At 39.5% G+C, this 13428-nt stretch overlaps 1 protein-coding gene across 9 annotated transcripts in view; it reads left to right on the top strand.

Moving 5' to 3' along the window:
* The window catches only part of fig4a (FIG4 phosphoinositide 5-phosphatase a), a 106201-nt gene that overhangs the window by 49664 nt on the left and 43109 nt on the right, over positions 1 to 13428 (top strand). For all 9 annotated transcript variants that reach the window (XM_041187851.1, XM_041187847.1, XM_041187853.1 and 6 more), the window contains 3 exons: positions 1485 to 1618; positions 2983 to 3099; positions 5443 to 5488. In XM_041187851.1, coding sequence (XP_041043785.1) covers positions 1485 to 1618; positions 2983 to 3099; positions 5443 to 5488 — 297 coding nt within the window. The remainder of the gene's footprint in view (positions 1 to 1484; positions 1619 to 2982; positions 3100 to 5442; positions 5489 to 13428) is intronic.

The raw sequence follows: 13428 nt of genomic DNA, 5'->3' as shown, positions 1-13428 counted from the left end.
GCATGATGGAGGATATCCTCAATGTGAAGGCGGGTCTTTGTCTCTGCAACAATTGTGCAGTGGTCACTCCTACCAATGTTGTAATGGACAGATGCATCTGAGGTGGGCAGGTTGGTGAGGATGAGGTCAAGTATGTTTTTCCCTCTTGTTGGTTCCCTCGCCACCTGCCGCAGACCCATTCCAGCAGCTATGTCATTTAGGACTCAGCCAGCTCAGTCAGTAGTGGTGCTACCAAGCCACTCTTGGTGATGAACATTGAAGTCCCCCAGAGTATGTATTGCACCCTTGCCACCTTCAGTGCTTTGTCCAAGTGTTACTCAACATAGAGGAACACTGATTGATCAGCTGAGGGAAGCGCTACGTGATAATCAACAGGTAATCATGTTTGACTTGATGCCATGGAGTCCGGAGTCGATGTTGAGGACTCCCAGGGCAACTCCATCCCGACTGTAAACCACTGTGCCGCCACCTCTGCTGGGTCTGTCCTGCCGGTGGAGCAGGACATACCCAAGGATGGTGATGGTAGAGTCTGGGACATTATCTGTAAGGTATGATTCCCTCCCTGTTGCTTGACTTGTCTGTGAGACAGCTCTCCCAATTTTGGCACTAGCCACTAGGGCTGCGATTGCCATTGTCGTTTCCGGTGCCTAGGCGATGCCGGATGGTCAATCCTTTTTTGTCATTTTGTAGCGGTTTGTTGCAACTAAGTGGCTTACCAGGCCATTTAAGAGGGTCAATCACATTATTATGGGTCTGAAGTCACATAAGCCAGACCAGGTACGGACAGCAGATTTCCTTGCCTGAAGGACATTAGTGAACTAGATGGGTTTTTACAACCATCGGCAATGGTTTCGTGGTCATCATTAGACTATTAATTCCAGATTTTTTTTATTGAATTCAAATTCCACAAGGATTCGAACCTGGGTCCCCAGAGCATTACCCTGGGTCTCGGGACAACACCAATACCACTACGCCATCGCCTCCCCCTACACAGGAATAATTATTATATCATTTAATATTGTGAGCAGTTAGAATGGAAGAGAGAGAGAAAGAAAGTCATAAATGCCTGTAGAGAAGATTAACTGCAGATGTGACTATGAATCAGGATCATTCATTAGGCTGTGGGAAAGTTATGGCATGCTTACTCAATGGTTCAGTACAATTTCTCCAATTTTTTTCATACAAGTACTAAGGTCAGATATGTGAGACAAAGTTGTCTGTTTCCCTCTGCAGTTTTGTATTGAGAAAAATGAGCACTTGTAATCAGCCATTAGAGGCCAAAAAATTACAATGATTTTCTGAATTACAAAAGCTTTATCAATCAATTCAATTTTTAAAAAACCTTTACGTGCAAAAAGTTTCAAACTAACAACTTTTAAAACTTTTAAGTACTGATTTTTGTAAATGCCCTTAAAATTTAACATTTTGTTTTATCTCGTATCCAAGTATTGTAATTTTCAAAGGGCCATTGCTTTTTATTTTAGAAACGCGAGAAAAGAAAACATGAGAGGATTTTGAGTGAAGCACTGTTTTCTGCCATTACGTATCTGAACCAGTTTCTACCACCAGAATTTTTCATTCATTACATTGCATGGGACATGGCCAAATACACAAAAAGGTAAAATATTTATTATAATTCTGATTGGAAATCATACAAAAAATAGTTTTAAATACATTTCAGGTCACTTTTGAGTTTCTGATCAAACTGTTTTGTCTCCCTTGGTGAATTCTGCTATTTTTTTCTGAATACGGATCTTTTCAGAATGACTTTGTTTGTACACTTAAAAATGTGCAATTTAACATGCTATTATATGATACTTAGAATTTCAAGAATAACTTGACTACCTTGGCAAAGTTTTTTTGTGACATGATGTTTTATTAATCTCTGAATCTTGGATTTGAATTTAACTAAAGTGATCATCATCTCCCCCATCTCTAGGCATTTAGGATGTTTGGCAAGGAAACATTATTTGTTGCCACCTTAGACTTCAAATGCACTGTTTATAGTGGAGGACTTTTTATGCTAAATCTTTTATGCTTGTACCTCACTAGGTGACATTTAACAGCAACCCTGGGTCCCAAAAATTGAAAAATGCTCTATTTTCCATTTGAGCACAAACATTCAATAAAATGCAACCCTATATGTAGAGTAAGTGGTTAAAACCAGAGCTGAAACTGAATTCAATAAATAGACTGATGCTGTAGTATGTTTTGCTTTGCCAGCTCTAATTTTAAATTGGCCACATATGATCTTCAGTCAGTCCTATTGCTTGCAGTCCTTAATGACTTCTGTGCTAAAGTTTTTTTTAAAAGTCTTATAAATTTACCTTGATTGTGATGAGTTGTATGTTGTAATTTGTGGAATTCAACATGACTTCTGTCTTATTGAAAACATTTCAGACTAAAATCACCATTTCAATTCATTAAATACAAAAGTTCAATTTATTTTCAAACCAGATAGTTACACAGAAACAGAAAACCACAGCAAATATTTGAGCAATAGTAAAGCAGTTCAAAATCTTGATATACCTTTCCAAAATCCAAATCGTCTCTGTTACACCTTTACATAAGCTTCTTATTCTTCTTCCTCTTCCCCCACCACCACGCCTAACCCCCCCCCCCCCCCACATCCAAACCTGAGAATGTACTGTCTGCATGAAGTTATGTCTTCCTTCACCAACAAGGCAGGTAACTATTCTCAACCACAACAAACTGAAGTCACATCATTGCTTGTATAAAATGTCACATCAAAAAATCATATACCACAGAAATGTTCCTCTGTGAATGACTTGAGTTTTGTTTATATCATGGATACTGTAAGATAAGTAATCTTATTTTCTGCAAACTATCCTCAACCTCTTAATGAAGAAAAATTATTCTAAAAATAGGTGTTCTTCATCCTTCAATGTATAATTTTTATGCTGCTGTTTTATAGTTGAGTAAGCACAGCTTTCAAAGGATAACTTATTTGTTTGTTTTTAGTAAATTGTGCAATGTCTTGGATCGGCTGAGCGTAATTGCAGAAGATGTTGTGAAAAGGACAGGCTTTTTTGTGAATCGGCCTGATTTTTATTGTAACTCCTTGCGTCCATGTGAAAGGTAAGACTGAATGTGAAGTGACTTGAATAGTTGGTGGCTATTAGTTAGATACCAGCAAGCTAAATAAGACAGAAAACATAAGGTCATTGGTTGTGAAAAGATTGTCATAAGATTATCTGTGAATTATACAGTACATAATTTATTTTAAGATCCACGTGTTCATTGTATTAGAATGTTTTATTAGTTTAAGTATGATTAACATTCTATACCTAGAGCTGCATTCAACAAGGCTAAACCACAACCACTTCTGTTAAGTAGAACATATAACAAGAAAAAACTTCCCAAAGTGCTTAAGAAAGGCTTAGACAAAAAATGAGAGCTGAGCACTTTGGAAGGAGTAATTTGACAAGGAAGTCAATGAATGTCATGGCACTAGGAAGTTTTGTGGAATGAAGGGACCTTGCCATGTGTGTCCATAGATCTCTGAAGGTGGAGGGGCATGTTAGTGGGGTGGTGAAAAGGGCATATGGGACACTTGCCTTTATCAATCGAGGCATAGATTACAAAAGTAGGGAAGTCATGTTGGAGTTGTATCGAACCTTGGTGAGACCACAGCTGGAGTATTGTGTGCAGTTCTGGTCGCCACATTATAGGAAGGATGCGATTGCATTGGAGGAGGTGCAGAAGAGATTCACCAGGATGTTGCCTGGGAAGAAACATTTAAGTTATGAAGAGAGGTTGGATAGACTTGGGGTTTTTTTCGTTGGAGCAAAGAAGACTGAGGGGCGACCTGATCAAGGTGTACAAGATTATGTGGGGCATGGACAGGGTGAATAGGGAGCAGCTGCTCCCCTTAGTTGAAGGGTTGGTCACGAAGGGACTTAAGTTCAAGGTGAGGGGCAGGAGGTTTAGGGGGGATGTAAGGAAAAAAATTTTTACCCAGAGAGTGGTGACGGTCTGGAATGCGCTGCCTGGGAGGGTGGTGGAAGCGGGTTGCCTCACATCCTTTAAAAAGTACCTGGATGAGCACTTGGCACATCATAACATTCAAGGCTGTGGGCCAAGTGTTGGTAAATGGGTCTAGGTAGGTAGGTCAGGTGCTTCTCACATGTCGGTGCAGACTCGATGGGCCAAAGGGCCTCTTCTGCACTCTGTGATTCTGTGATGCCGGAGGAGATATTAGGGATGTGATCAAAAGTTTGGCCAAAGAGATGAATTTTAAGAAGGATCTTAGAGGAGAGGGAGCTTGAGAGGCAAAGGTTCAGAGAGGGAACTCCAGGGTGTAGAGCCCAAATGTTTTAAGGCATGGCACCAATGGTGGGAGAAAGTGAGAGGGGTGTGTTGCATGAGTCAAAGATATTGAGTTTTTTGGGACAGTTGGAAGACTGTAGAGATTATCAAAAAGGGAGGGGCAAGGGTCATGAATTTGTACAGAAGTGGGGAGACTTTGGAGGACCGGGAACAAAGTAGATCAGCATTTGAATCCTTGTTTATGAATCCCTGAATGGTCTTGACCATTTTTTATACTGACTTGCCTTGGTCTGCAGTCTGCTCCAGATATTTGCCCTGTTCCCTTGGTTCTCATGTTCTGTTGGTGTTCCCTTTCTTTCCCTTCCCATCAGTGCAAGCGCTTACTCCTGCCTTGGTCTTATTTGTGAAATCCGTATAAAGTGTTTTGCCTCTCCAACTTCAATAAAAGCTTGAAGTTGTTGTTGCGTTCCTGAAAATCATGACTTTAAGTGAAATAAGTAGATCATGGGTTCCCATACGAATCAAAGTTAAAGCCAGAGTTGGGTTCCTTTTTGGATATTTCTTGCCCAGGAAAAACCAACGTACAAGTTAAAGTACTGTACCGTACATGTGCAGCACTTTGCATTGCTAGCTGGAATAACTTGCAAAATAAAATAAATCAATAACTATAATAAATACTGTATAAGTTCAAATTAGATAATAAATCACCCAAACAAGCCCTGAGTAGCACAGCTTCTGTCTCACCCACAGGGTCCGTGAAATTCAGCTCAAGTAAGCTTTTTGCTTGCTTACTTTTTCCACTGTGTGTAGTGGTGTGGGCCTCTCCCCCTCGGCCCCTCTCATGTGCCCTCCCCCTCTTGTGTGCCCTCACCCTCTCTCCTGACAAACTGGGATTGAGCTGGTGGAGCTGCGGATTGAGCACAGAGGGTTGGATACTCACCGTTCCCCACTCAGTCAGCAGCTTCTCATCCTGAGCCGCCATAGCAGTGACTTTCACAGCCAAGCCTTTTGGTCAGCTCCCTGCCCTATGCTCCTGCTCTCAAATATTGGGCCTCGCTTTTGATGAATCACTTTAAAATGTTTAAAGTTAATGTCCAACTTGTGCTCTCACTCTTGCTCTTATTTTAATTGCCCTCTTTTTCTTTCTTGCAGATGGGATGAACTCGGCGGATGTATTCACAATACATGCCGCTTACAGGTAATGATAGGAATTAGTAATGTAATAGTTATAATGCTACATCACAAAAATATGAGCAAAAAACTGGCAGTAACTGTTCAGAAGAAGTGACATATTGGACTCAACTGTTTCTCTCTTCACAGACGCTGTCAGATCTGCTGTGCTTTTCCAACATTGTTTTATTATCACAAAAATATAGCCTAATCACTGAGCATAAATAATTATGAATAAAGGCAAAGTGAATTTACGCTGTTATGCAGCATACTTCCTCAGTATACTACTAGTTAATTGTTTTACAGCACCAAGTTACTTTATCCAGTTAATTTCATAAAAGATTTTGTCCATTATGTTGGTTAGTATTGTTTTAATGATTATGTAGGAACCAAGAATGTTCAATACCGTTTTTTAAATGTTATTAATGGTGCATGCAACATAACAAAAATGTAAAGCTACTTTGTCACAGGATTAATTGGAGTTCCAGAATTTCCACTGAGGCCAATACGATCAATATTGTGAATAAGCTAAGGAGTGAGAAGTCGAGCAGTATTGGCGACTGAAATTTTCAGATTCCAAGAATTGTAAAACAAAACTAAATTTACTTCTGCTGAAAAATTTGAAACAAATTGAATATCATCTTAGTAATATTGATTTAATTTATCTTCCTCTCATTTTAATTTTGTTACATAAGTTCAATAGTAGTCCTCCCAGTGTTGCTGATTTAAAATAATTCTTTGACAAATGCAGAAAAACTCAACTCAGCATCATTGCAGTTACAATTAAGTAGGGAATCTGTTGTGTTACCATCTTAAATTCTGTACCTCTGCATATTTGTCTATCTGATGCCACCAGCAATATTGCCACTGTAAATAATAGCATGTTTTTGTTTTTTAATCTTTATAAGTTAATTGAAGTATTGAGAAGTAACTCAAAGATCATGCAGTTGTCACAGTTGGGTAAAGCCGAAAAACCACTTCTTCAGAAATCATGAACAAATGCAAACAAGGTTATAGTTTTGTCCCAAAAAGCTGGAGACTAATGAAAACTTTAGTGGTTATTTATTGCCCTCCTGGGAGGTTGTGTAGAGAGGCTGTGGAGATTTCAAATAGAACAAGATAGGATTGTGTTCTATAAAGTTAGGTTACAAAACTCAGTTGGCTAGAAGTGAAATGTGTGGATCAGGGTAACCCCAACAGCACGGGGTTTGATTCCCCATTCTAGTGAAGGTAGACTTGAGACTTGTCCCTTCGCCCTGCCCCGTAGTATCACAACATAAGCTGTGGTTCAGCAACCATCAAATAATCGAAGATACTACCTGGAGAAGAAGAGGGTGGCTAAACATTTTAAAGTCCATGTTTAGCTAGGAATGATAATTGAATGCTTGCCTCACTGCTCTGTCCTCAGTCATGTGAGGCCTGGTTGATTTTTAGTACCCAGACCTCGGCTGCGTGTCACCAGTCAAGCCTCAGCTTGCAATGGATGGGAACTAGTATCTGGAATTCGACTGGAACAGAATGTCTGGCATTGAGTGACCACAGGCCAGCATTGAAGAAGCATCCCCTGCTGACAACCTCGGCCTCAGGAAGGGGATTTTAGGAGAATCTTGTTTGGAAACGCGTGGGCCAAGGGACACCTGGCCCCATGAAGAAAGTGAAAAAAGCTAAAACCTGTTTGGGCTTTTGCTGGTGTTGGATCCTCTTCCTGCTGTTTTCACTTAGTGGTAAAGCTTCCCCGCTCAGGCCCCAGTGAAAATTGCAGTCTGATTGAGGCTTTAGGCATATGCCCTTGCCGCTTGCTCAGAGTAGGTTCAAATTCAAAACAGCAATAACTGTGTGGGACATCAGTGGACATGTCTTCTGGCCATTGTTAATTGCTTTCCCCATTTTCTCCAGGTGGTAGAGTTAAAAATCATCCCATTAATCTTTAGTTTTCCCCTACCTACGTGGATTTTTAAAATTTACAAGATTAATAATCTGGCATCATGCAGTTTCCATTTGTACCTTTAAACCCCTCAGTTTTTATAGTTCATTGAAACTATTTTTAAATTGCATAAATCAGTTTATGATCAACCTGAGGATTTATCCTGTTTCAGATCACACGATTCTTAGAAATATATATTTGTGAATGAAGTCTAAACTGGAGTTTTCAAATGTATTTATTCCCAAGGTTAACTTTCTTGTAGCTGAATGCAAGTCACACTGCCTGGTTTAACACCCAGAGTTCTTTGATCTTACTTAACTTGGTTATGCATTCTTTGTAGAATAATATACGTTTCATTTGGGAATTCCCAGCAGACAGGTGTAAAAGAAGACAAGTTAACAGGCATGAGTTAATTGTTTGCAGCTGGTGCCCTTTGAGAGAGTCTGGTAGGACAGGCAACTGTTACTGAGTTGATTTCCCTTTGAGTTGTGGAAAATATGATTTGACAGCTACATGCTCTGAAGCTTCCTAATGGATTATGTAACAGCGGTCAATTTGGCTATTCACTTGATTCAACCATTTAGCTTCCTGTCACAGCAGAATTCCATAGTGGTGACAGCTCATGGCTGATAACCTCAGTTAAAAGGCATTTTTTCAGTGTTTTGTGGAGTAAGCTCCAAGAATAAATGAATGTGCCTCTGAGAGTTGTAACATTTTTCTAATTAATCTGTTCTCTTTTACTTTTGTATTATTTCATCTCTTAATAGTGGGTAAGTAAATGGCAAATGCACTTCAGTATAGCTGAGTGTGAGCTGGTTCATATTGATGAGGAATAAAGAGGCCATCTATTCCTTGGAAGGTAAGAAACTAGGGTAGAGAAGCAAAGGTTTGGGAATATAGATCATAAATCTATAAGTAGCAACGTGGGTTGATATAGCCTGTAAGTACAAGAATAGTATTGGACTCATTTCTAAATTGAATACAAAAGATGGGAGATAATGAAGAGAATTTTGGGAAACTATTTCCACTGGTAGGTGGGTCAAGAATAAGAGTGCATAAATGTAAAATGGCCACAAACGGTTCAAACTGAGACTTCCTGTACAGAATGGTAAGAATTGGAAACCTGCTACTACATGCAGTAATTGAAGAATACATGAGGAAGATGGATATAGAGGGAACAGGGTAGTTTGGGAACAAGTAATTGGAGCAGGCAGAAGCTCATATGGAGTATGAGCACTGCAGTTGATTAGTTGGGCTGAATGATGTTTCTGTGCTCAGTTCTGGGCACCACATCATGAGAATTGGAGGGAATGCAGCATATGATATTTGGATTCCAAGGATTATGTTGTGTGTAAAGATTGCAAAAAATTTATTTCGTGGAATTTAGGTAGTTAAGTGGGATATGACCAAAGCTTCCAAGATATTAAGAGGGACAGACAGCAACAGTCGAGAGAAACTATTCCCACCGGTTGAGGAGTCTAGCACTGGGGTGCATAGCCTGAAAATTAGAACCAGCCATTCAGGAGTGAAGTTAGGAAATACCTCTGCATACACAGGGTGGTAGCAGTTTTGAGTTCTTTTCCACAAACGGTAGTTGATAATTATAAATCTGAGATTGACAGGTATTTGATCATAGGCATTAAAGGATATGGAAATAAGGGCAGATATATGAAGTTAGATCAGAGATCAGGCACAACCTCATTGAATGGTGGAATAGAGTTGAGGGGTTAATTGGCCTGCATTTGTTCTGATGTAAATCTTAGTTATCTAGCCTAAGATGCAGTCTAGCAGTATGGTTTTTTCCCCACATGTTCAAAGAGATCAGGAATCAATGATGGTGCCTCTACTTCTTTGGTGCACACCCCAATACCAACTCAGATATTTGATATACAAGATTAAGATAAAGTTCATAAAACGTGTGGGTTTGCCTGTGCAAGCTGACTCTTGCAGAGAGCACCAATAAAGATATTTGGGAAGTCACCAAAAATGTAATGCAGATTGCCATTAATTCTATTCAAAGTTGAAATTTGTGAACAGAAAATTTATCAACAGAAATAGGAGCAGGATTAGGCCATTTGCCCCTCAAGTCTGCTCTGTCGTTCAGTAGATCATGGCTGATCTGATTGTGGCTTTAACTCTACTTTCGTGCTTGGCTCCCTTGTCAATCAACATCTCTCTAACTCAGTCTTGAATATATTCAATGACCAGGCCTCCATTACTCACCAGCAAAGATAATTCCAAAGACTAACAACCCTTTGAGATAAGAAATTCCCCTTCTCCTATCATAAAATGGGAAACCCCTTATTTTCAAACTGTGGCCCTTATTCGAGATTTGCCCACAAGAGGAAACATTCTCTCGGCATCCACCCTGTCAAGCCCCCTCAGAGTCTTTGTTTCAAATAATCACCTCTCATTCTTCTAAACTCCAATGAGTATAGGCTCAACATTTAGACAACCCCTCATCCTGGAATTAACCTAATGATCCTCCTCTGAACTGCTTCCAATACACTTATATTCCTCAAGTAAGGTGGCTAAAACTGTCCACAGTACAGTACTTGAGGTGTGATCTTACCAATGCCCTGTACAACTGTAGCAAAACATACCCCCTTTTATACTCCATCCCCCTTACAATAAAGGCCAACATTCCATTTGCCTTCCTAATCACTTGCTCTACCTCCATGCTGACTTTTGTGATTCATTTACAAGGACACCCAGATGCCTCAATCCTGCAGCATTCTGTTGCCTCTCTCCATTTAAACGATATTCTGCTTTCATGTTCTTCCTGCCTAAGTGGACAACCTCACATTTTCCCACATTATACTCCATCTGCCAATATTTTGCCCATTCGCTTAATCTATCTATATCCCTTTGTATCCTCCTCACAACTTGATTTTCTACTTACCTTCATGCCATGAGCAAACTTGGCTTCAATACAGTCAGTCCCTTCATTCAAGTCATTAATGTAGATCATGAATAATTGAGACCCCAGCACTGATCCCTGTGGGCCTCCACGAGTTACAGTTTACCATTCTGAAAATGATCCATTTATCCCAACTCTGACTCCTGTTGAACTGTTTTGTATCTATGCTAATATCACCCCCAACACCCATAAGCTCATATCTTGTGTGGTAACCTTTTAGGTGCACCTTATCAAATGCACTACATCCACTGGTTCCCTTTTATCCATCCCGCTTGTTACATCCTCAAAGAATTATAATTTTGTTAAACACAATTTCCCTTTCACAAAACCATATTGACTCTAACGCTGCTTGATTGTGTTATGATTTTCTAAATGTCCTGCCTCTACCTCTTTCATAATGGGGTCTAGCATTGACGGGCGTTAACCTAATTGGCATATGGTTTCTTGTTTTCAGTCTCCCTCCTTTCATGAACAGAGATGGTACATTTGCAGTTTTCCAATTTGCTGGGACTTTACCAGCATCTAGGGAATTTTGGAAGATTTCAACCAATGTATCCATTGTCTCTGCAGCCACAGAATGCAGGCCCTCCAGTCCAGGGGACTTGTCAGTCCTAAGTTCATTAGTTTTCTCGTTACTTTACTAGTGATCATGTTTGTTTTAAGTTCCTCCACCAATTTTGTCTCTTGGTTTTCTTCTATTCTTGGGATGCTTTTTGTCTTCTACTGCGTAGGTGGATATGAAATACTTGTACAAAGTCTCTGCCATTTCCTCGTTTCCCTTTATTAAATTCCCTATAAGGGACCGGTGCCTACTTTAGCTACTCTTTTTAGTATACTTGTAGAAGCTTATCCACCTTCACAGTAGAAGACACAAAAAGCATCCCAAGAATAGAAGAAAATCAAGAAACAAAAGGGAGGGAGGAAGGAACTTATAACAATCATGACCACCAGGGATAAAGGAAAAACTAATGAACTTAAAATATTTGTAGAAGCTTTACTGTCTGTTTTTATATTTCTTTCTAGTTTTCTCTCGTACTTTAATTTCTCCCTCTTTATTATTATTTTAGTCATCCTTAGTAGGTTTCTGAAACTTTCCCACACTTCTGGTCTACCACTCATTTTTCCAGCATTGTATGCCTTTTCTTTCAATTTGATACCACCATTAACTTCCTTATTTAGCCATGGATGGTATACCTTTCTGGTAGAGTCTTTCTTCCTCATTGAAATTATCTTTGTTGAAAGTTATGAAATATACCTTTAAATGTCTGCCACTGCTTCTCTACTGTCTTCCTTTTTAACCCATTAACCTAATCCACTTTGGTCAACAGTGTCTTCACACTCATGTAATTGCCATAATTTAAGTTTAAGGCACTAGTTTCAGACCCACATTTCTCATTCTGAAACTGAATGTGAAATTCTACCATCACTCTTCCCTAGAGGATTCTTTACTATGAAGTTTTAAATTCACTCAGTCTCATTACACATTACCAGGTCCAAAATAGCCTGTTCACTGCTAGGTTCCAGAGCGTATTGTTCTAAAAAACTGTCCTGAATACACACTATGGATACATCCACTAAGCTATCTTTACCAATTTGATTTGTCCAATGGATGAGAAGATTTAAGTCGTCCATGATGTCTATCCTACTGTTTAGGTACTGTTAGGGGACCCAAATACTACTTCCACTAGTGATTTCTTCAATCACTATTTCTTATCTGTATCCAAACTGATTCTACATCTTGATCTTCTGAATCAAGATCATCTCTCACTATTGTATCATCATCTTTTCCTTTCCTCCTGAAATGTCAATACTCTTGAATATTTATGTCCCAGCTTTGGTCAATTTAAATTCAATTTAGCTGCCGTGGTGGGATTTGAACCCACATCCTGAACATTAGCCTGGGCCTCTGGATTAGCAGTCCAGTGACATTACAACTGTGCCACCATCTCCCCTGTCATTTTATAATTTTTGCCAATTCTGACCTTACTTTCTGGTGCACCCATATGTTTATATGCTCTGTGCCTTCTTGTCACACTCTGGTTATCACTACCCTGCTCTATTGTCTTGTCCTGTCTCTTTAACTTCTAAACCTCCCCTCTTGTGAACCCTCCACTATTTAGTTTAAAGCCCTCTCTATAGTCTTAGTTATATGATTTGCCAGTACTCTGGTCCCAGAGCAGTTCAGGTGAAGGCCTTCCCAGTAGTACAGCTGTCTCTTTCCCCAGTACCCCAAGAATCAAAACCCACTTCTCCCACACCAACCTGAGACTATCTGGTCCAAGAACAGAGCTTGAACCACTAAACCCCTCTGCTACCAATTGAACTAATATGCTTCAAGATGAACACTTGGTTGATGATCACTGGTGTGGGAATGCAAAAGTAACAAGCTAATTTGAAAAAGAACAAATTGATCATCAGTTTTTACACACTTGTGAAATAAATGTTGCAATCATACAACCATTCTTAGCTGCATTTGCAAGTCATCCTTTTGCACTCTTTGGCACTCCTAAAGCCTCCACGTGTAAGCAAATGCTTGTACAGTGCATAAAGCAACTGCCATTTATTTGTGGATAGTGAAAGAGTTAACATTTTAGGCTGATGACCTTCAATCATAACTGGAGATAATTAGAAATGTCAAAAGTTTTAAGCAAGTTTTATTCTTTTTTCCTCGTTGTTTTCTGTCAGACGACAACTATCCATCATTCTGCCATTTACACCTCCTTCAGAAACATCTATTGTTTCTTCATGTGCCCCATTACTAATTCCTTTGGCCTGGCACCACCAACCCTTCTGTCATTTCATCTCTCCTGTCTTCCACCCTATCATAGACCTTTCCTTTTGTTCTTTTTCCAAAGCACCTCCTCCCTTTCGCTTGCTAAAAACCAATAACTTTTCACACTTCTGATGAAAGGCCATCGACCTGAAAGGTTAACTCTATTTTTCTCTCCACAGGTCTTTTGCTGTAGTTCATAATCGTGTCTATCTCCATGTTTCAGTGTTAAAGTATTTATATATTTTTCAAAGTCTAGAGTGACTAAACAATTGTCCAAGAGATGCCTTCATTTGTAACCCTCAAAAGCAAGTTTTGCAGGTTCCTTCCTTACTTAAATAAAATAACCGCATC

The sequence above is a fragment of the Carcharodon carcharias genome, chromosome 5, assembly GCF_017639515.1.
Source record: "Carcharodon carcharias isolate sCarCar2 chromosome 5, sCarCar2.pri, whole genome shotgun sequence".
Taxonomy (NCBI): Eukaryota; Metazoa; Chordata; class Chondrichthyes; order Lamniformes; family Lamnidae; genus Carcharodon; species Carcharodon carcharias.
The sequence above is the reverse complement of the archived record's forward strand: the minus strand, read 5'-3'. Positions and strand labels throughout refer to the sequence as shown.